We start from the raw sequence: 22,631 nt of genomic DNA, 5'->3' as shown, positions 1-22,631 counted from the left end.
GCAGACCTTCACCGTTTAAGGCTACACAAGAACACTTCTTCCACAGCACAATTTCTCAAAATGATTGCTTTAAAAACTGAAATATGAGAATGAAGTTTATGTCTGCTTGCATTCTGTGTGCTATAAGCAAGTGAGGTTACACAGAATTTAGGTGAAGGCAAATTTTATTTCTATATCACTCCAATCTGATCTTTAGGATTCCTTTTACATAAAACTGAACTGCCACAGCATCAGCTGTAGGAGAATCTGAGCCCAAAACATAAAACATCTCCAAGCCCTACTGCAGTGTCCTCCCTGCAGTGCAGGAAAGAAAAATTGAAGACTTCAGGGGACTAAAATTGACATTCAGGACATGCAGTGTTAAAGCAGGAGAGACAGTTTTTACTGAGGAGAAGTTTTATGGGAAGAATGTGTGTCATGTGGTGTGCATCCAGTATTGAAAATAACACAATATAGGGCTACAGCAACCATTTGAAAATATATCACATTTAATAAGGCCCAGTTTTACATGCATGACTTCTGAAGCAGCTCTCATGCAAACTTCTGAAGCAGCTCTTTTTACACCTCTCCTCCCAAGCTCTGCTGTAAACAATATTCACTCTTACCTTCCAGTCACTGCTTAGTCCAGGGACTTGTGTATTATTTAAAATGCAATACAAAAGCATAACATTAAAACAAAATTAGGATTAGATAGAAAATTAATAGAAAGAAAATGAGAGAGAAGTCTACAGTTGCTGCATTTCTTTTACTGTATGGATACTTCCAGCACTCTCTTAAATGAGTTACATTAGCATCTTTGAAGACCAAAGAATTATGGTTTCTGAACTCTTTGCCCTTAGACTTCAATCCCTGCTGTGCAACTGCTCAGAGAAGTTCCCAAATTATTCAATGCACTTTTGCAATACCTCCTAACCTAGAATGCCTGGCTAGAAGGCATATAACCCTTTTTAGTCATAGTTGTATCCAAATTCATAATCCACTGGAAAAAATCGTTAGTATATTAGCAGAGGCACTGGATAACAAAATATCTTAATGATGATGCTTTCAGGGTCACATTTTTTGTGTATAATTTAATTTATCATTGCTGAACTTCAGCTGAGATGGACAAAGATAGATGTTTTAATTGTTTAACTTCCACCGAACTCAGTGGAAGTCAAACAGGGGAGCCCCAGTACCATTTTTCCAAAGTGGGAGATATCCCTGCCCACCAGTTTCACTTCTGATCTCTGCCCAACAGTAACTCACAATTTATGTTTAAAGTACTGATTACACCAATGACCATTTTTATAACCCATTAAATCACTGCCCTGAACTTAGCATATCTAACTCTTACAGCACCATCAAGCTGGACTGGAGGATGAGAAGAAAAAGTATAAACAACCTCATCCCATAAATTCTGTCAATACAGCAAGCTATAAACCCAAACAACAGAAAGACCCCACCCTTGAAAGAACTCCAGGAAGACAATGGGAAGCCAAAGTTAATATTTTTAATTACCAGGGAAAACCTTCCATTCTAGAACCACCTTAAACCTCCCCCATGAGCTTTACTGTACTGTATCCTAAGGCAGTGCCTTGGCCCAGCCTCCAAATTATTAAACCCTTATAAAGCACCACAGCCCTGGATCCGCTGATTTCAGATTTTCCTTCTGCATCCAAGGGTTTGAGTGCATGTTGTGCCGTATTTTTCTTTTCTTCTGAACAGAACTGGATCACCAAGGGAGCCCTTCTTAACAGTTAATATGTCTCATCCAACCATTTATCTAATTAAATTATTCCCCCACACACACTTTTTTTTTTTTAAAGCTCAGTAGTCTATTCTCACATCAGTTTTACAAACTAGAAGCATTTTTTCTTGTTTCGTGTGTGTCTATTGATGGGAGGAATTTCCATCTCAAGGTTTTGTCTGCTTCAGGTTTCTGCCTCATATGGCCAAAAATACAGGCTCTGGCACAAAACCCCATCTAGATTTTCCTGTTGGTTCAGAGGCATGTAACTTCAGTCAAGAGCAGCAAGACTGCAGAGAAACCTGAGCATTTCCTGTGCATGATCACCCCCAAAACAATGTCTGTGTCCCCACAAACAAAAGACACTGAATGTACCAATGAGAGAGGAAAATTGGAAAGGAAGAGGCAGAGTGGGAGGTTTTTGGTTCCAACAGTGAGCAAGGACTCAGGAAGCTGCAGAAGGGAGGCAATGCTGCCTCTGCCAGAAAACTGGATCAGATTCTGGGTTACTTCTGTTGCAGGCTGCCTGTGTGCTCCTAAGCAAGCGTTCTGCCTGTCATAACAGGACACCCATGAGGCGATGAGGAGCCTGGGTGCCACTTGATTCTGAAAATAGAAGCATCCCCTCCTTGTGGGACACATCCCCTACCTCTGCAACTGTGGCAACTCCTTCTTGACCTGAACTGCAGTGGCAATTCTCCCTGAGAGCTGAGGGGAGCAAAGAGCTGTGGTACTGACCACTTAACCTGCTTACAGGCTCTGAGAGACAAAAGCTCAACCTCTGCTGCTTAGAAGGGAATATTTCAAAGCCCCTAAGGCATTTTACAGAATGAGTTCCTGTTGTCATCTTATTACAAAACTTCCATACCTTCTTGGTGATGTCTCATGGGCAGCTCCTCACAGCACTGACTCCTTCTTCTTCACAGCACAGCCAACAAACTCCAGCTCTCCTCTGACCAGCTGACTCGCTCTTTTATAGCTCTCATCCTTATTGGACACAGCTGTGGCCTGTTAAGGGCAGGCCTGCTCCTAACCCTTGGTAATTAGCACAGCTGCAACTCCTCAGGGGTGAGATTGCCTTCTGCACCATCTCTCTTCTCTTACATTCTGTCCCCCCACAATTTCCATTGCTTTGTAACTCTGACCCTATAAAGGTTTCCCACCAGACTGGCAGAGCCTTTCAGAGCTGACATGTTCAAGAGCTGACTTGCACAGATGAACTCTCTCTTCTAAGTCCTCATTTGAGAATGCCTGAGAAGGAGATGAGGCAGCTCTCTGTGGCAGGTGTCCATGGCCTGTGGTGTCCGTGTGTCCATGCCCATGGTGTGTGTGGCACGTGCATGTGAGAGACCAGAACCCCCAGTCCCACTGCTCATGGATATCAGCTCTGTCAAAACCCTCAGCCATGTTCTTCCCTCTTTCCACCTGGATTCACACTGCTTCCTTTCTGTGGGAAGCACTCAGAGGGTGGCACAGCTCAAAATGTGCAGATGAACCTGAGCTCCTTGGAGTGAGGTTTACCTGGGAAATGCTGCACGATGGAAACCACCCTGGGAATGAGAAAATCACCTACCTGATTTCTTCAGCTGCAGGGGCTCCCTGCCTGATGAATTCAGTCCGGGTGGATTGTGCTCACAACACAGGAACATATTGCACTTCTCCAGGAGATCTTACCCATCTCTCTCACCCCACACATCACCCATATGAGGATTCCTGTTAATTTGCAGATAGGGAAAACTAAAATCCAGGATGCCCTGAGCCACCTGGCAAATGACAAATTAACCTTGGGCTACCTCACATGAAAAGCAACATCATGCCAGGGCTGGAGCAGTTCTAAATACAGACTTACAGGTCACAAGGGACCATTGCTATATGCTTGTCCCATTCTGAAATTTTTATTTTCTCTTCCTCAAACATCTGCTACAAACCACAGTCAGAGGGGAACTGGACCTCTGGTCTGATCCAGTACAGCTGTTACTATGTTCTCTCAGTTTTAGAAATCAACCTGACCCCTCACCATTGGATACAAACACACTTAATATTGGAAGGAGTTCAGTTTTAGGACCTTGCTTTATGAATGTTTTGAATTAAAATGATTTATATGAACACATTTGCTCTTTGGATCTGGCAGCAGCCTGCAATCAGACCCAGCTTTTCTTAATATTTTGGGCCATAAGCCATCCAGCTTAGGGATTTATTCATCTTAACGTGTTTAGCTTTGTAAGCACAATGCAGTAGTTACTGTTGTGCCTCCCAGCTGCTCTTCCATTTTTTATAAACTCATTTTCTCTGCTAACCTACTTTGAATTTTTTCTTCTAAAGCTGTTTTTAGTCTTCCCCTGCCCTCTTTTTTTTTTTTCCCTCCCCAAAAACACTGGGATAAAACACTAGTGACTTGAATAGGCTCCAGCTTCTATATCCTGACTTTGGAAATAATTGTTCCCACTAATCCTTTTGAGTGCACTCCCAGTTCCATATATTCAAAGAGCTGTCCCCCCCATACACATACACACCCAATTGCTTCTGTTCAACAATTAGAGATCATGCATCAGCACATTGTGATCGCTGGTGCCAATTGGCTCAATTCTTGAGCCCCAAACTCACAAACTGCTCCTAATCTATGGATGAAGGCTCCTCCAGCACTGCCACCACCCTTCCCACCTTGTCCTCATCCCAGCTACTGGAAAAGAAAAATTATCTTGTATTCCAGCTCAGCCCTGCAGCCTGCCAGTCGATTCCTGGATCCCTTCAATTCAGTATCATAAATATACTTAACAAGGGAGTTTAATATAGATTTGGTAAGGCAGCTCTTTGAGTGATACATAATTTATGTTGCCCTGTAGCATAGGAAGCCTTGAGTGGCGTCGGAGCGAACAGATTCACGAAACTTGCCAGACAGCAGCACAGAGTGCCAAAGAGGGAGAGGAGTGGGGAGAACAACCCAGGAAGGAGGTGAATGAAGCCGAAGAGCTCAATAGCAGGAAAAAGCGTGGAAGACAGACAAGGCAAAAGGCACAGGGGAGAAAGGAACGGAAAATGAAAGAATAAAGGAAAAGAGGAGGGGCTGAACTGAAAATGCAGACGGGCAGAGAGGGTCTGCGGGATGAATGAGAGCTGAGGAGGAGCACGGAAAGGCAGAGATGAGGAGCAGAGCACGCACACCCCATGCGACAAGCCGGGCTCTGCGGGCTGCAGTGCCGCAGCGGGGCGAGAGCGGAGCGCGGTGCCAGCGCAGGGCAGGGACACGGAGAGAGCCCAGCGCAGGGCAGGGACACGGAGAGAGCCCAGCGCAGGGCAGGGACACGGAGAGCGGTGCCAGCCCAGGGCAGGGGCACGGAGAGAGCGGTGCCAGCCCAGGGCAGGGGCACGGAGAGAGCCCAGCGCAGGGCAGGGGCACGGAGAGAGCCCAGCACAGGGCAGGGGCACGGAGAGCGGTGCCAGCCCAGGGCAGGGGCACGGAGAGAGCCCAGCACAGGGCAGGGGCACGGAGAGAGCCCAGCGCAGGGCAGGGCACGGAGAGAGCCCAGCCCAGGGCAGGGGCACGGAGAGAGCGGTGCCAGCGCAGGGCAGGGGCACGGAGAGAGCGGTGCCAGCGCAGGGCAGGGGCACAGAGAGAGCAGAGGCAGCCCAGGGCAGGGGCACGGAGAGAGCAGAGGCAGCCCAGGGCAGGGGCACAGAGAGAGCAGAGGCAGCCCAGGGCAGGGGCACGGAGAGAGCCCAGCCCAGGGCAGGGGCACGGAGAGCGGTGCCAGCCCAGGGCAGGGCACGGAGAGCGCCCGGCCCTCCGGGGCTGCGCTGCCCCCAGGCTCACCCCGCTGCCCGCAGGCACTGCCCGGTTTCCCCCCCACTCCCAGCCCGCAGCTCCAGCTGGTTTCGCCGCCAGCGTCCTGCCCGGGCTGCCTCACTCCAAGAGCTGTGGTGAGAGCAGAGAGCGCTATAGGCGCCCTTTCGGCTGGGGAAGCTGGACAGGCTCTGCTGGCAGTGTCACCCAGCGCCACCTTCATCCTTGGGTGACACCTTTGGCACCCCTTGGCTCGAGGATGAGGGGCTCAATGCTGCACTGTTATAGTAATTTTTTTGAGTTTGGTCTAATAAGCTCTTGGAGGCGTATAACACACTTAAGATATCTTAGCTACTCTTAGAGGCAAAAAAATTATCAGGATGGCTTCTGTTGCAGTGTTGGAAACAAAAAGGTTTAATAAAAGGCAAAATAACAAACAGGAAAACTGAGCTAGGTGCTAGACATTCTTGCTCTTAGTGAAACACCTTACAAAAACAGTTAGCTTCTTTGTTCACGTCCCTTTCTAGTTAATTGCTCAAGTGAAACTTTTTAGCTTCTGTCCAATTAGCTATCCTTAAGTTTAAAGTCCTTTAAGCTTATAGAATAAAATTAAGAAAAAAACACAACTACTCAGCTTCTTTCTTTTTTAAAGAAACAAAAAATAGTTTTGCCACTCTGTCAACAAAAACCACACTCCTACACCACACTGTGTGACATCTCTGCCCAAGAGACCTCAGCAGGTTTACTTGCAGCTATGAGATGAAACACAGGAGGCAGACAAAGCAAATGGAGAGTTTGGTAGACCACAGAACATGAGCAATGCTTGTCAAGTCCATGGAATTTCTGCCTGCCACCTGCCTAGGCTTTTACTTCTGAAGAGGAACTGGCTCCCAGCTCCTGGAAGTCACTTTTTGGCTGGAGAACTCTCATCTAAACAGTTGGTGTCAATGGGTTCTCTGTTAAACTCAGCAGTGACCTGTCAGAGAAGTGTAAGGACACCTCAGAGATAGATCTCCATCAGGACCAGTCTGATACATGGGCAGAGATACTAGGAAAGCACCTCTGATTTATTTTCTGGGATTTACACAATATGAACTGAAGGCAACACAAGGCTTGGCTCCAAACAGGACCCCTGGTGAGCAGAACAGATGGCTGTATTAAAATGAAAAAATCCCTAAGCACAACTGGACTAGCCAAGAGCCTCCACAGAGGCTGAGGAGGGAGGACTGGCCCTGAACACTCAGTTTTCCTTCTGCAGTATCCACGATGAGGTTTACTATTACTTCTGCTCGTGGAAAGCAGCCAGGATACTTGCTGTTGTGCCAAAGTGGAGAAAAGCAGCCTTTGCCTCACCAAGTTCACAATATAGTTAGTTCAGGCCAAAGTGCTCCTTGGGTGTCTCTTCTCTTGCACACGTCTGGCTGTGCACAGAGCCACGAGCTGCCACACAAAACTCTGCAAGGGAATCCCAACCCATCGAGGGAGCAGGCATCTGCTCATCACTGCTCTGCCCGGTGCTGCTGCTCTCTGTGCCTGGGCACGTGGGCTAAAAATGTTAAAATTTGCTCCCTTCATCCCAGGTGAAGTGGTCAGGAGCTGCAGGGAGTGAGCTTCCCTGGTGAAGGAGAGTAGTTAATAACTGTGCCCTTAGAAGCAGAAGCATTGATTGAGGGCCAGGCTTGAATCCCTCTGCTTTCTTCCCACAGGAAGGGGACTGTGCTCCTCTCCTGCTCTGCAAGGTGATGGTGACTGTCACATGTTCTTTCACCTCCATCAGCCAGTGCTTACAAAGTATTTCTAAAGCTGCTGCCTGGCCAATTCTGGAGAAGCATTCCCTGGGTTTTCCCTGGTGCCTGATGCTGTGTGTGGCTGGCTGTTCGTGGCCAGGATCCCCGTGGTGGCTGTCTCTGTGCTCACCCCTCTGAGAGCGTGGCCTACATTTGTGTCTGTTTTCTTTGGCACCCTCCAGCATTTCCCTTGGAAGGAATGGCCAATAATACAGTTCCTACTCAGATTCACCCTCTGACAGAGTGCTTCCATAAAGATTATCATTCTTATGCTTGGGAGCCTCATGCTGTTCCACTGCCTCTTTCAGGCTGTTCTCCCCTGGGGATAGGGTCACAAACCCCACAAAGTACACAGAGATTTGCAATAAGATCTGCTCTCTAATTCTTTTCCCCCCTAATCTGAAAAATGTGACAAGTAAACTGTAGACTTTGTAGAAATTGTCCAAGAAAATTTAGAAAAGGTTTGTGGTCCCCTTGAACCCAAATCTGCCAGCTTTGAAAGAAATATTTAGATGAAGCTCCTTCAAAAGTTTACAGAAGAGAGTAGCTATTTCTTGTAAAAATAAATGCATGAAAACCCCAAAGAATTTCTCTTGAAAACTAATTTTAGTGGCAAATTTTCAGGTAGTTTCAGTGAGCTGTGAAGCTCAGCATACCTTCTGGTACTACAGTCTGATTTCATAGGCCTGGGGACCTGGGAGCTCCCTACAGCAAAACCAGAGGAAAAGTTGAAAAAGAAATTTTAAAAAATCCTTTTTTTTTTTTTTTTTTTTTTTTTATTATATTGATCCTTCTTTCCTTCTTTCCATAAGAATTCCTATAAAAAATAAAAATAAAAGTAGAAGTAGGAGTTGAATATCTGTGTGTGTGTGTGTGCACACTTTTGAGTAAGAATTAAGCCTTTGACTTAGAAAACATAGATGGATGCCTCACTCAGCCCCTGAGGGGATCTGTTTACACAAGAGAAAAAGGAGAGGGGATTTGCCTGGGTTCAGACTGAAGCCAGCAGGGTCCTTGCAGGGAGAGAAGCTGCCGCATAGGGAAAGACAAAACATGCAGAAATAGGACACAGAAAAGTAGTTGCAACACCTTCATCCAGCACTGCTGTATGATTGGGATGGAATTGTTCAGGCCCTAATTTCCCTGCTCTTAGTAAGTGGGCAATAGTGATAGAGCCCCCTCTTGGGACAAAAGTGCTGTTTCCAGCAGATGTGCTGGCTCTGCAGGCAGGCTTTCAAGATGGGCTTGGTGTCTGACTGCTAGATCCAGCTCTTTTCTTTACAGAGAAGGCAATAATCTTCACTTTGCTAAGGGGAATCCTTTCAAAGTGACTAAAAAGTCACCAGCTCTAGGCTGGTGGCATAAATCACTTTGGTGAGCTTCAGGTATGTCCTGTGACTCCACTTGGGGCTCTGTTTGCTGGAAGGGAATCATTGAATCTACTCAGTGATTCCACATAACCTCCCACAGCTGCCTGGGCAATCCTCCCCCAGGGGAACCCAAGCTGCTTCTGCATCAGATCCTGAGCTGCAGGAACTTATAGGACCGATCTTTAAAGAAAGCAAAAGCAGAAATGGTCTTTGGAAAGCTTTGTGTGCATTCTGGCAGCTCAAAAAAAGTGTCACAGCCATGCATTCACACCCCACAAACAGTGGTTCACAGGTGACACTTATGGCACCAGCATCCCAAGCAAATCCCTCCACCAGCATTAACCCAAATTCCAGGTTTCTGAAGATTCCTGGTTTGTCTAAGCCTCTCCTTATTTGGGACATCAGGCTTTCATTCTTAGCTGCTGGACCAGATGAACACTGAGGGCCAAATCCATAAAACCCCTGGATGTCTGTAACTTTTCCCTGCATCATGAGGAGTCATGTGCCATGTGCTGCAGTGTGCCAAGGGAAGGGCCATGAAACTGGTGAAGGGACTAGAGCACAAATCTGATGAGGAGTGGCTGAGGGAGCTGGGGCTGTTCAGCCTGGAGAAGAGGAGGCTCAGGAGGGACCTTAAAGCTCTCTACAGCTGCCTGAGAGGAGGCTGCAGCCAGGTGGGTGTTTAGGGGCTGCCCATCACAAATCTTCAGCTACCCAGATTCAAGTTTAGTGTCCAGCTTCCATCATCCATTATCCTTTTGCAGATCCTTCTGGATCTGCCTGGACTGACAGAACTTTGAATCTGGAGTCACACCTTTTCCATTGTGAAGGTTTTCCATTTCCAGTTACTCCCCATAGGAGAGAAGCACCTGGCTGTGATTTCATGTCCCAGATGGGAACATGCCCTCACACTCATCCCTGTGAGAAAAGTCCATGTCAAAGCTGTGTATTTTCACTGCCTGATCATCTGGGACACGGAGCTCAGGATGTTGCAACTCTGTCCCATTTCACCCTCCAGGTAAAGGAACATAGAGGCAGCTCAAAAGAAGGAAGTGTTTTTATTCAACAAGAGCTCCTGACTTGCTTTATTTTTGTCCACGTAAGCAGCCAGAAACAGATGTCTCAGCCTCCTGGTACCAGTCACTCATTTACCAGCAGCTCTGCCCTGTTTGTACAGGGCCCTTGTTCTCAAACCCTTAACTCATCATTACACAGAGATAAACTATCAATGCTCAGCCTTGTGATGCTGCAAGGAGGGGGGCTGATTCTTCAGGAATAAGGAAAACAGCACATGAGAGGGATCAAATCACCAACCCTGCACAATTTGGTATTAGTTCCTCTCTGTTCCAACAGGATCACATGTTTTTAAGCTATCTAACGGGGAGCAGTCCCTCAAGACAGGTTTTTAAAATGCATTCACAGAACATAACCTTTTACTGGCCTCCTTCCCTTAAGATGCTTCTATTCTGCCCCTGACATCACGCTGTAATATTTAAGTCTCAAACACCTACACACAGCCTTGCAGTTTTCACCAGTTCTTTAGACTTCTACTTTTACTTCCTTCCAGTATCTTTCACCTTCTATTTTCCAGAGCAAGAAATCTAGGCTTTGCAAAGGAGCCACGTAACCACAGAAATGTCACTGTCACAAACTGTAAGAACTAAATCCTTTGAGCTATCATTTAAAAAAACCCCAGCCAAACCAAAAGCCCTTTCCTACCCCAAGCTAGCCCCTTGTTAGGGATCACAGTTCACCAATAGCTCAAAACAGACACAGCCTTTCCCACTCACGTGTTCATATGTGTCTTTTGTCACATCAGGGTGACCACTAGATCAGGGCCACAACCCCCTTCCAAAATTCACCCCAATTTCAGCATCACATACACCCCACATACACTGCTCTCCCAGGATCACTGGCATTGTTCCTGCCTTCCCAAATCAAAGAAAGCCACTCTTGCCATTGTTTACCAATGATCTTCAACCTTGATCATTGCTAAACACAACACCCAGCCCGAAGAGAAGATCTGTCTCTAATCCCCTGTAAGTTTGAGTCTTGTCTATATCCTGAAGGAAAAAAATTTAATATTCCTTACAAAATCCCTGGCTTTTGGATAATCTACATTATTGTAACTTGGGACAAGCTTGTTTTTCACAAATATACCCTTTTTTTTTTAGCCTTGCTGAGCCCCTGATCACAGCAAATATCTTGTGCCTATTAATACTGTTATAGATGGACAATGAGATGATTAGCTCTTGCAATTAAAAGATGACTGTTGTGGGAATATTAAGAATAGCTTTAGTGATGTATAGTTATGTTATTGTAGTTTAGATGTCCTCTGGTCTCCCCATAGTTCCCCTTTCCCCCCTGTACTGTTGCCATCAGACAGCCTGGGCTGTCTAGGACAGGTAAAAGAAGGCTGCACATGCATCCCTTGCCTGGGGCAGTTGGGAATGGAAAAGCTCAGGGGGTGCTTAGGGGGTGAGGCATGGCAACACCTGACCTCCAATCCAGTCACAAGAAAGCAGTTTCCAGGGATAATTGGCAAAGCAGAGCTGACTGACAGACTTTGGGAGGGCCAGGGCTGGCTGATGCAACCCCCAGGGGTATAAAAGACTGAGCTCCATCTTGAAGATGAACTGGCCATGTGCTGTGCATGAGGGGCAGTTCCCAGCGCTGCAGCTTTTTCCTTATGTAGTCCTTTGCTGTATTTTTGTTAAGGTTTAATAAACCTTTTTAAACTTTCAAAGTGAGCAGTTGTCTCTCACAACACCATGAGGCAACTGTGAGAGGAAGCTGGCTACTCTCAACACTTAAAACACGCAACCTTGACTCTTTCCCAGGCTTTCTAGATAAACTGCAGGGAGAAGACAGCATCCCACAGGACACAGATGTGTCTGTTGGTTTAGTCATTCCTCCTGTCTCCCCAGGGCATGCATCCTCACCTCCGGGTCAACGGGCCCATGAACATCAACCACTACGCCACCAAGAAGAGCGTGGCAGAGAGCATGCTGGACGTGGCACTCTTCATGGCCAATGTCACCCAGCTCAAAGCTGTGCTGGAGCAGGGGACATCCTTCCAGTACTATGCCACCCTCATCGTGCTCATCAGCATCTCCCTCTTCTTCCAGGTCATGATTGGGATTCTCCTGATCATCACTGGTAAGGCGTGTGTGCAGATGGGCTGGGGTGGAAGGGAGAAGCTTCTTCCCCCAAACCATTCCCCTCTGGCTCCATCCAGGGCTGGATGTGGGTGGGAGGGTGGTCAGCGTTACTCAGAATGGTGGGGGGTTCGTTTCTCATTTGCACATCTCTGAGCACAACTCTTCTTTCACTTTCCTACTGCAGACCCCCTGTCCCAGTGAAAGAGTGGGGATTTAGCCAAGATGGGCCTCTTGCTGCCCCTACTGTTAAGTCCTCCTTGATGCAGCTCTTGCAGACACTACATTTTAGCTGTACTTTATATCTTACTTCATCTGGGACTTAACAGAACAATTTTGGCAGAGGCATATTTACCTCACATTTAACCAATCTCACAGTTTTCCTAGTGCCTTTCAGACAGTACACTGACACCAGCATTGGTTTGCTGATGCTTGCTCAGTGCTCCATCTGATACAGGAGTTGCTGTATTTCAGTCTCCAAAAGATTCCCAGTATTAAAAACCTGCAAAGTGCTGCATTTTCCTGAATATCCTACATGGGTTTTTATGGGGGACAGATGATTGGAGGCTTTGGGAAATCTGTGACATGTTCCTCCCCCTGTCACACACACCACAGCTTTTCCTGGTGGCAGCTATGATGGCTGGAGCCAGCTAGGAGGAGAAAGGGGACAAGGGGCCACAACAGGCCACTGTTTGCATGGCCTATTGGCCAGACAGCCCTGGTAACCAGGGTATTGCTGTGTCTGAAGGCATCAATGTCCATCAGCCAGGACTGAACCCATTCATGTGCCCAGGGCTGAGAGCTGGGTCACCACATAGGTGACATCTGGGTGTTAGGGAGGAACTGGCCTTCCATTGCAAGCAGAGCATTGTTACCCTTGTCCCCTGTGTCCCATGGCCAAGCAGTGTGGGGGCACCATGGCATGTGTCTGGCTAGTGTGCAGCAGCAACTTGCCTGTTAAGGGTTGACCCATTGCAGGGCCATGGCACCTCCACAGCAAAACAAAGAATTTTGCCAAAAAAATCAACACAAGATGATTTTTTCCTCTGCTCCAGCCTCCTATGTCATCCTAGAGCAAGCTGTAGCTCCTGTAGCATTCTTGTGACTATTCCCTCTGCTTTGTGGCCTCAGCATGCAGGGGCACCATGAACATTTACCAGGCATGGGGCTTGCAGGCTGGGGGCTTGGAGTCAGTCTGCAAACCCCCTTCTCTTTTTGCACTGTATTGCACAGCTCGTTTGAACCTGAATGATATTGCAAAGCAACCCCGCCTGAACATACTCAACAACGCTGCCACAGCTCTCATCTTCATCACAGTCATCCTCAACATCTTCATCACAGCCTTTGGGGTGCAGAAGACTGGCCTCTACCCTAGCAGGAATTTTGGACCTTATTAATTCATGGGGCAATGGATTCAGGTAAGAAAGGGTGATTTCCCATCACTGCCAGCCCCTGGGAGGGCTCTCAGTTTCAGAAAACATCACTGCAAAGTGGTGATGGCAAATTAACAAAGCCTTTCCAGAGGCATGTTGCTGTCCCACAAAAACCTGCAGCCATTGAACAAATTCTCTCAGAGGAGGAGGAGGAGGAGCTCTCCTCGCTTGGTCTCTAAAGCAAGAACACCAAACATTCCAGTTGCTGGGATTTATCAGCAGCAAGTGGTTTTTGAAAGGCTGCAGAGCTCATGCTAGATACAAATAGCAGCTGTGGATGGGAGCTAATGGGGAAGAAAACTAGGAGTGTTCTGGGAGGAATCCCAAGACAGCAGCACCATCTGGGCAGGACACAGGGGGAAGAGCTCATTACAACAGCTACTGTAGTTTGGCAGGGACTGTTTTAAGCACCCCAATGCTCGTTTTCAAGGAAGCCCTGTAAATAAGTTAATCCAATGGTTGGGTTTCCATGTCACATCAGCGAGGGAATGACATGTTCTTAAATCAAAAGCACTTTAGCTCAAGAAGCAAAATGAATATTTCTTGTTTACATGACCCGCAAAATGTAAATACAGTTTAAATGCAACATACCAGGGCAACAGCCAACAAGAAAGCTCAACAGACACATGCTATGGTGAGGACTGATGCAAAGGCCAAAAGCCTCTACAGAAACATTGCTGGTTTGGGATGCAGAGAGGGGCAAGCACTGAAGAGCAGCACCCCCCATGTGCAGGGGCAGTTGTGGTGTTGAGCAGGGGCTGTGACTGCTCCTCTCTGGCCATGCACACAGAGGAGTCTGAGGTGACCTTACCAGAGTTTCTTGTCTCCCCTGCAGGATCTGAGCAGCGCAGCTCTCCTCCACGTTTCCACTGACCTCAGCAGGAGCCCATGGATGAATCCTGAAAACTGGGTTAAACTTCAAAACTCTGTGTGTATCATAGCATACCAGCCCCTTGCTGTAATGCTTTTGCAGTTCTGAGGGGTAGGAACTTTGCCTTTCCAAGCTAGAACAAACTTTGCAAGAGAAAACTGCAGGAACAGCAGCAGGTATACATTTTGAAAGTGCAGTTCTGTAAACCTCTTTTCTTATTTTAGCTGCCTGCTTCACAATTTCAATATTAGCTCATTTGGTAGAGAAGACTGAATGATTTACTTTGTAGGCTAAATAAATAAGTCCAGCTTTTTTTTTGTCTCAAACATAAGTTGGTGCCCTTAAAGCAATTCTATGTAATAGTTTGCCTCCCAAATGTTGGAATGGATTTCTCAAACTAAAAAAGAAGTTTTCCTAGGAGGATAGAATGGTGTATGTGTACATGAAGATAGCTAGAACCAGTTCAAATGTTTTCCTAGTTGTTTAAAATTAAATGTTACATAGTTAAGAAAACAATCAGATATTTCCAGCACTGGGATATTAACAAGGACAGAAAATAGTTATTGTGGTCTGATGGCATCATCAGCAACCTATCATGAATGATGTCAAAATAGCTTGACAATACTTAATAGAAAATGAAGAAACATTATACATAAGGACACAGCCTAGGTTTATTGCTGCAATGAAAAATTACAGTTGAATAGCTTATTACTTTATTTTAAAAATCACCATTATGATTTATTCTTATCACTAATAGAAATGTTTTTAAATGTATTTGATTTATAATGACAGCTCTGGTAATTCTCTTGTATTAGAACAATTTGTTTCCTTGAGAAAAAAATCCTTTGAATTAATGAGTTTCAAGATTTTTATGGAAGAGTAAAAATTTTCAATCCTAAATTTTTTAACTATATAGTCATGCTAAAAATGGTATTTTAATAGCCTTATGTAAGCCTATTTAAATAATTACATGCTCTTTTGATTATTAAATGATTTTTCCATGGTACTGCAGAATCAGAGTTTAATATGGACTTCTCATTTTGTATATCCCCTTTCCACCCCTGAGAGAGAAATGCCATGAAAGCATCCTCACATCAGTCTTCTACTACGGGGAGCTACTGGGAGCGTCTGACACTTAGATACAGACAGATTTCATTTGTATTCTGTATTTGTCTTTCCAAAACCGAATTTGTCAGTCACACGTGGTGCTTTTTCTGAGAGGGTGTGAACGATCCTGCCCACCAACTGGTGGCTAAGGCCAGCAGCAGCTCAGCACCTGACACTGACAGTGACTTTTTTGAGCTGAAGGAAAGTTGCACATAAGGGTAGGATGGAAAATACTAGTTATGTATTTACCAGAACCTGAAGTGGTAAAGCTGAGCACAGTCTGAGATCTGTTAGGTGAAGCAGGCAGAGACTTGTCCTCCACTTTTCCAGCTCTGGAGTGACTCTGAGTTTGCTGCTCAACTTGGTCCTCTGTCTTTGACTGGCTGCAGAGAGGGGAGGATGCTTCTGGGAAGCCTGTCATCCTGCCTCCTTTAGAAAAATACTTCATTCTAGGGGTAGCAGAATGAGTTGTAGGCACAGCAAAACCACAAGCCAAGGGCTGTCAGCCACTGCTGGCTGGCTGGGTTTGTGGAAAGGTAAAAAATTACATATCCTGCATGCAGACCCCAAACCCCAGGACTCACTGCTTCATGGAGCAGGAGGCAAAGCAATTAGCATTGATGACTGAATGTAAAGAGAGGGGAAAATACAAAAGATTCAGCTGGGAAAGAAGCAGTGAGGGGAATTTCATTAGCAGATCTTAACTTCATCGTTGTTTCAGAGACCTACTGGACTGGGTATGGCAGCACATGAGGCCTCAGGAGCAGAGGGGGCTCCCTGCCACTCATCCCAGGCAAGCAATGGGCTGGCAGCACACTGGAATACTCTCCCTCCATCTCCTTTAATATTAATAATTTCTTGTTACAGTGAAATCATACTCATTAGCAGCCTTGGCTGCCTTTCCCCTTCTTTGTGTGTGACTCCCATTGCTGCCAAGCTTTTGAGACTCAAAGAAGGCATAGTTGAAGTGAAGATGGGCCAAAATTGAATTCAAATAAGCAGTTGCTGTGAAAGAGCTGACCTCCCATTTGCAAAGGTCTAGGCTCCCACCTGTGGCCTTCTCCAGGAACTGTCCTCTGCTTGCCAGGAGAACCAGTGTTTTCCACATTCTCTCATCACATCACACTCATGCTTTGCTGGAATGCATGTTTGTCCACTGTTTCCACCTTGTTTCACATGATAAACCCATGTAGACAGGAGGAAAACTGTTTTGTTGCCATCCCACTTTCCACAGACCTAGAGGGGACTGAAGCAGGGCTAACCTTGCCCACTGCATCTCCCACCCACCCCTTGCTGCAGAACTCTTGCTGGCTTGGCCTGAGAGTGATCTCTGGTACTGCCTGTGCATTCAGCTAATGAAGACAGATGAGCACACCAAGATTCTAATTCCTGGTGCAAGTGAACACACACACAGAAGAGAGCTCTTGAAGGAAGACAATGTATTTATAAAACACGAGGGAGAATCTGAACATCCCCCAGCTCCAACAGAGAGGTGGCCCAGGAGTCATCTTGAAGGCACAGAGCCACTTTAAGGCAGGTACAAGTCAGATTTTCAACACAAGGCATCTGTATCTAAAAAACAATCAACTTCAGACATTTGTAGGCAATGAAGAGAGATGTTCATGCCGGGCAAACATTAAGACAATGATGAAACAAATAATAGTTTTCACACAATACACTTTGCTCAGATTAAAAGCCAGCCCTTCTTCATTCCCTTGGTGACCTGCAAAGCAAGCCTGAGCACCACACTCCAGTCCTGAGTACACAGTCACATTTACAGGCAGAGCCCCCTTGCTCTGTACCTCACACTTGGTGGCCCAGACTCCCCAGCCTGGTCACATCCTCCCCTGGAGAAAGTCTCTTCTGCAGGACTGTCCATCATCTCCCAAGCCACAGAGCTTCCGGAGCAGCTTGCTCCTGGCCTGATGCAAGGAAAATCCTCTGCAACTGACTTCCTCCAGCTGTCCAAGCAGGACACAGCCAGGATGCACATGAAGGCCAGAAACTCCAGCACAGCTTCCTAAAAAGATCCTGGTGACAGAAATGTGACCAACTGTTGAGGGGAGTCAGCTTCCTGGGCATGTCCTTTCACTGCATATCCGAGGGATCTGCTCCTGCTGTGCTTCCTGCTCTCCTCCCTGTTTGTGACTCTGTCTGGGGAGAAAAACTGCAGCTTGCTTTGGAAGAGGGGCAGCAGCCTCAGAGTGAAGCCCAGAGCTGCTCCTGCAAGTTTTGCTGCTGGCCAGTAAACTGGGGAGTGTAGAGCCCCTTCTCACCTCCCAGTGAGGTCTCTGGCCACATGGGCTGGAAGACAGTTTTTATTCCCATGGGCTCTCCAAGCTCCTCCATGGAGGCTGCCAGCTAGTGCCAATTAGTATTAATCACATTTACTACCTGCTTGGATACCAACTGAGTATTCTCACTGGAAGGGAAGAACATTTGGGATGGCAGCCTTGACAATGGGGAAACTGGCCATTAAGAAACTGCACTGAAAACCAGGAACTCCTTCCATCTCCATCAAGGAGTCCTCACGAGGTAGTTCTGCTTACCACTGGCCTGGGTTACAAGGTGTGAAGGAAGGAGTGCAGTCACAGCTGAAAAATGGGGGCAAAACCCTCAAATTCTGCTGGCAGTGCTGCACTGAGGGGAGCACCCTATTGTCCAGTCCACTCTTTGCTGGCTGTCCTCTGTGGTGGGAAAGACTCATGGCATTCATACCAAGTGAGTTACCTTCTGGAAGAATCTAATCCTTGCCAGATGGATGCCAGTTGCTAACTTGAGGTGCTGCAGACCACATCCACAGCCAGGTGTGAAAGCACACAGTACAAATAACTCCTCCTCCCCGTGCTTGACTTCCAGGCTGCCACCAAATCCAGCATTCTCCATGTGCAGAGCGGGCACTGTGGTGTTCCCAGAGTGACAGGCCCAGACAGCTGCTGCTGCTGAAGCCTGGCCATGTCCAGGCACTCGCCCTCCCCAGAGCCTCTCCCCATTCCACAGGCATTGCGTGACACAGCCAGCCTGGACAGGCTGTGCAGGCACAGTCCTGGAGCCTGGAAAGCAGCTCACCTACACGCTCGAGGAGTTGTGCTGTGTCTGAGGGAAGCACAGGCTCTGACTTGCACTGAGAGCATGACTGACACTGCACATTCCAGGGAGAAACAGAGCTTATTACAACATTGCATCACAGGGCTCTGGTCTCACAAACTCCTATAATACTTGAAAAAAAAAAAGAAAAATTTCAAAAAAGGTGTTGACTGTTGTCGGCCTTTTCCTTCTCACACCAATAATTTCTTAGTATCTGTGTGGGTAAAGTACTTCCCCTCAATAGGAAGACTACTCTGGCTTGGGCTGCCTCCTCTGGGATATTCAGTGTCTCCATTCTGGCAAAGGCTCCATGGATTCAGAGACACAGCCATCTCCTGTCTCCTTCTCACCACAGCGGCACACTGCACAGCAGAACTTTCTGGTATCTGGTTGAACTTTTTCTAAATCCATCACTCACAAAACCCAGACTGATGCAAACAGATGATTTGACGTGATTTCTATCTCACGTGCCAGAACTTGTTTGTTCAGTTTTCTACTGCAATAGCGGAACTTGATGGACTTGTCAAGCACCACAGACACAGTAATAAATGAATGCCTATTCTGAATTGGCATCTATTCCATCAGCAAAGAGCAAAAAAGTCTAGTACCAGCCAGCTTTGCTTGTATTCTGCATACAGAATTACTCCTTCCCAGCAACACCCCACAGAACTGGGCACCATGAGCAGCATCCTATGTCACACTGTCCCCTCAAGCTTGATCCTTTTTAAGCATGGTATGGGGACACTGAAGCTGCAGACACTGAGTGAGCTGGTATTTCTGGGCTTATACAGCCTTCTAAAATAGTTACAGGGTAAAAAAATTCTTGCCTTACATTAACAGGAGTTTTAGAGGATGAGAATTCCCTGTAGCACCAGGCCAGCTGTGGGCCCTCTCCACAGTTCTTCCATCAATGACAGCCTGGGTTTGCCCATCCTTTTGTTCACTCAAACTCTTCTGTCCTCACTGTTTGTTACACCCAGTGCATGTGCCAAGACCTGAGGCCACCTCCTCTGTACCAGGCCAGAGCTCTCAGGGCTGCTTCAGAGATGAAGCACCAACAGTTGTGTTGGTTCCCCAACTAAGAAGCCTGCTCTCTATGTAAGAGTCAAACTATGACAAGACACAACTGTGAGGCCATAACTTATTAAATTAATTTTTAGATGCTGCATAAATGTACAGGATTCTGAGAGCAGAAGACTCTGTCTCCTCTTCTGACAAATCACAATACTTCAACTAATAAAATATTGCCACTTCTTCCCTGCTAGGGTTTCCCTGATATTGTTAGGACAAACACATGTCTGTCAGATAAGGCTGCAAAGTTCCTCCTGAGATGCTCTGTTAGCTTCTCTACTGTAGCCCCTCCACTACCCTTAGGCAGTGGGTCAATAATTTAGGTGGAATTGTAACATCACCCTTGCCAGCTCACCCAGCTACAGGCAAACATGGCTCCTCTAAGGGAAAGGTATTCACAACTCCATCCACAGCCCATAATTTGCTAACATGAGCACAATTTTTCATAATAACCGAAGTGAAAAGCACAGAGAAACATCTGAGCACCAGCAGCCTAAAGTGCTTATCAGCTCCTCTGCATCCAGATTTCCTTAAGTCAGCACATGGGCATGTGGGTGCAATACAGATCAGAGAACTTTGGTCTCCTGTCCAAAATAATGGGTACTGGAGAGATGGCAAAGGAGAGGAAATGGGGACGGTTGTGAGTTCTTCGTTATTTTTCTTTTTCATTCAAGTTTTGAAAGAGAAGCTGCATTGCTCTAAATAAACCATTCTAGGCTTAGCTGGGATTCGTGTTTGTTTGGTGCAAGACTCAACAGGAAACAGGGCACCTCTCCCACTGTACCTTCCACCAGACTGCATGGCAGGAAATACAAGTGTTTCCTTTGACACCTCTGCCACACGCGGAGCCCGTGTCTTGCATCTGATCTGAGAGCTCCTGCTCCACCAGCCTGATCACCCCTTCCTCAGCTGTGCCATGCCATCAGAGGTCTCTGGAGGCAGAGGAAGAGTTTGGGCACTCGGCTGCATGCCCCAGTAAAGTGCACATCTGGATGAGATGGTGGACAGTGCTGCCAAACTGCTCTGGGGTTGAAGGCTACACTGTCTTCAGCTGGCGCCGGTTCCACATGCCCCGCTTTGAGTGAAACCAGTGGAAGAAGTTCCTCAGGGAGAGACGCTCCACTTCCAGCCCAGCCTGTAAGATCCTGGCAGACAGAAGAGGAGACTTAGGGAAAAGTTCATCACAAAGATACTGAGGGACTCAGCCCCAGGAAAGCTCTTTTTTAAGTTGTGCTGTTGATAAAAGCCTGCAAGCAAATTGGCTAGTCCAGAATAGCTCAGGGGTATCCTGTATCCATAAGCAGGAATCTAACGACACTTTCTGAGTGTTTATGTACCCTTGAGTGCAGGACTAGTCAGGAGTGCCTGCATATGCCAAGATAGGAGGGCAGCGCTGGATTGTAGTCAGCTGACAGAAAAGACAGGACAGGGCACAAACCCTACAACTACAAAGCCAGAAGCCCAGGGTTTGTGCATCCCTCCTCACAAAATCCTCAGAAATTTTAACTGTTTAAATGCCTCTTCACCAGTTGGTCTTCAAGGCTAAATGTTACATGGGAAATGTGAGAGAACACACTGTGCTCTGAGTGCTTGAAATGGACAGTCTTCACAATCACCAGCGCCTGATCTGCAGGAGACCAACCAGCAGTGTGGCTGGCAGGCAGCAGAAAACAGCTCTTCTCTTACTAGCGGCTGCAATAGAGTGTTAAGTGTCCCCTCACCTACTAGGCTTGAGGTCAGGATATGCTCAAAGACTCTCCCTCACTGGCCAAGGTTATGGTGGCAGTAGTCATATCAACCTCCTTAGAACCCCACTCCCATGGTCATTGGTTCTCCAGGATCTGATGGGCTTCCCCTCCTGAGCCCTTGAACAGTGACAGAGGATGCCTACCTGTCGAGGAGCTCCCAGTCCTCTCCTCCCCAGCGGTCCCGAAACTCTTTTGTGTTCATGCCTCCAATTTTGTCCAGGTCAGACTTGTATATGCCCAGGAGACCAAACCCATTCACCTCCCAGTAGCCTGAGGAGAGCACAAAAGAGGCACAGCTTTGTTGGGGTTTTGAACCATTGATGGCTCCAGCAGTGCTGCTGGAGTGAGACTCAAGCTACTTTTAGCACAATGTTGACACCAGGGACACTCAGCACCAAGGCAGAGCCAACCAGCTTTGGGATTGAGAAAGGCTTGTAGACAGACAGCATGGTCTGTCCCATCAACTTGCCAGCAGAGCCTCTCACATCTCCTGTCTGGCAACACAATTCCTGGACTGTCCCAGCTTCCCAGGGTTGCCCCTGTGCCTAGATGGCTCAGGATGGCCATCACTGTCTAAAGGAAAACCTATGCTGTGTACAACTTTTCTCCCTCCCACTTGGCCTGATTTCCCTCACCCCTGGTCTACCAGCTCTCCTCAGGACAGGCTGTGCCCCTAAGAAAAGAGAGATATGGACAAACAGGAATAAAGGACGGTTTCTCCAAGGTCCTTAAATCCATAGAGAGCCCTAGGAGACAACCAGGAGAAACACCAGATCAAGGGCTCTGCTAGCTTTTTGATCTCAAATTCCAGGTACCTGATGCTGTTAAGCCCCATCCTATGTCTAACACACACTCGCCCTGTGGACTTGAAGTACCTCAAGCTCCAGACCCTGACAATGCCAGAGGAACAAATGTAGAGGTGGCAGGCACATCCTTCTTTCCCCATTTCCCAAAGTCTGAGCCCTCTTACCATCAGGCCACTGTGGGGACATCCCACAGTGCAGTCTCATGACCATGGGTGCAAAGGCCATCTTGCCTTCCACGCAGTGCTTCCTGATGGAATCAATGACTCCAGCTGGGAAGTGGATGTGGAGGTCACACAGGAAGACAATGCTGTGTGGGTCCTGGAACCAATTTACCGGTTGGGAAAAAAAAAATAGGTTGACTTTCAGTAAATACTTCTTGAGGGGCAGGAAGACAGAAATATGGGAGTCAAAAATCTCATTACTGCATCAGAAACTGAGATCCCAAGGGCTGGGAAAATATCCATTGGCTGATCAATGATGAGTGTGAAATACCATGACTGTGAGCTGGAAGAGCCAGGATCACACAAAGCTGCTATTGCTGACTTCCCTCCTGTCTGACAGTCCCAGCAGATGGACCAAGAATCAAACAGAGCACAGGCTCCTCAGAATAAAGAGACCCTTACTCTGGAAGGACAGGAAACGCATCTACATCTGAAATGGTCTGCTAGGCTATTCCCTTCCCTAAA

General features: G+C 47.0%; 2 protein-coding genes across 5 annotated transcripts in view; one reads left to right on the top strand and one right to left on the bottom strand.

Moving 5' to 3' along the window:
• The window catches only part of NINJ2 (ninjurin 2), a 44,458-nt gene extending 29,380 nt beyond the window's left edge, over window positions 1-15,078 (top strand). Inside the window, exons 2-4 of one of the 2 annotated variants that reach the window (XM_084206308.1) lie at window positions 11,592-11,823; window positions 13,056-13,240; window positions 14,091-15,078. In XM_084206308.1, the coding sequence (XP_084062434.1) occupies window positions 11,592-11,823; window positions 13,056-13,219 (396 nt within the window). In that variant the 3' untranslated portion in view covers window positions 13,220-13,240; window positions 14,091-15,078. The remainder of the gene's footprint in view (window positions 1-11,591; window positions 11,824-13,055; window positions 13,241-14,090) is intronic. The other variant, XM_084206309.1, reaches the window with a different exon arrangement.
• A 1,590-nt stretch (window positions 15,079-16,668) lies between these two features.
• The window catches only part of B4GALNT3 (beta-1,4-N-acetyl-galactosaminyltransferase 3), a 67,259-nt gene continuing 61,296 nt past the window's right edge, over window positions 16,669-22,631 (bottom strand). For all 3 annotated transcript variants that reach the window (XM_084205422.1, XM_084205424.1, XM_084205423.1), the window contains 3 exons: window positions 22,110-22,263; window positions 21,283-21,409; window positions 16,669-20,536 (listed from right to left, as the gene is read on the bottom strand). In XM_084205422.1, the coding sequence (XP_084061548.1) occupies window positions 20,428-20,536; window positions 21,283-21,409; window positions 22,110-22,263 (390 nt within the window). In that variant the 3' untranslated portion in view covers window positions 16,669-20,427. The remainder of the gene's footprint in view (window positions 20,537-21,282; window positions 21,410-22,109; window positions 22,264-22,631) is intronic.

This window comes from Fringilla coelebs (assembly GCF_963513975.1).
Source record: "Fringilla coelebs genome assembly, chromosome: 5".
NCBI classification, from domain to species: Eukaryota; Metazoa; Chordata; class Aves; order Passeriformes; family Fringillidae; genus Fringilla; species Fringilla coelebs.
This window is presented reverse-complemented; position numbering and strand designations above follow the sequence as displayed.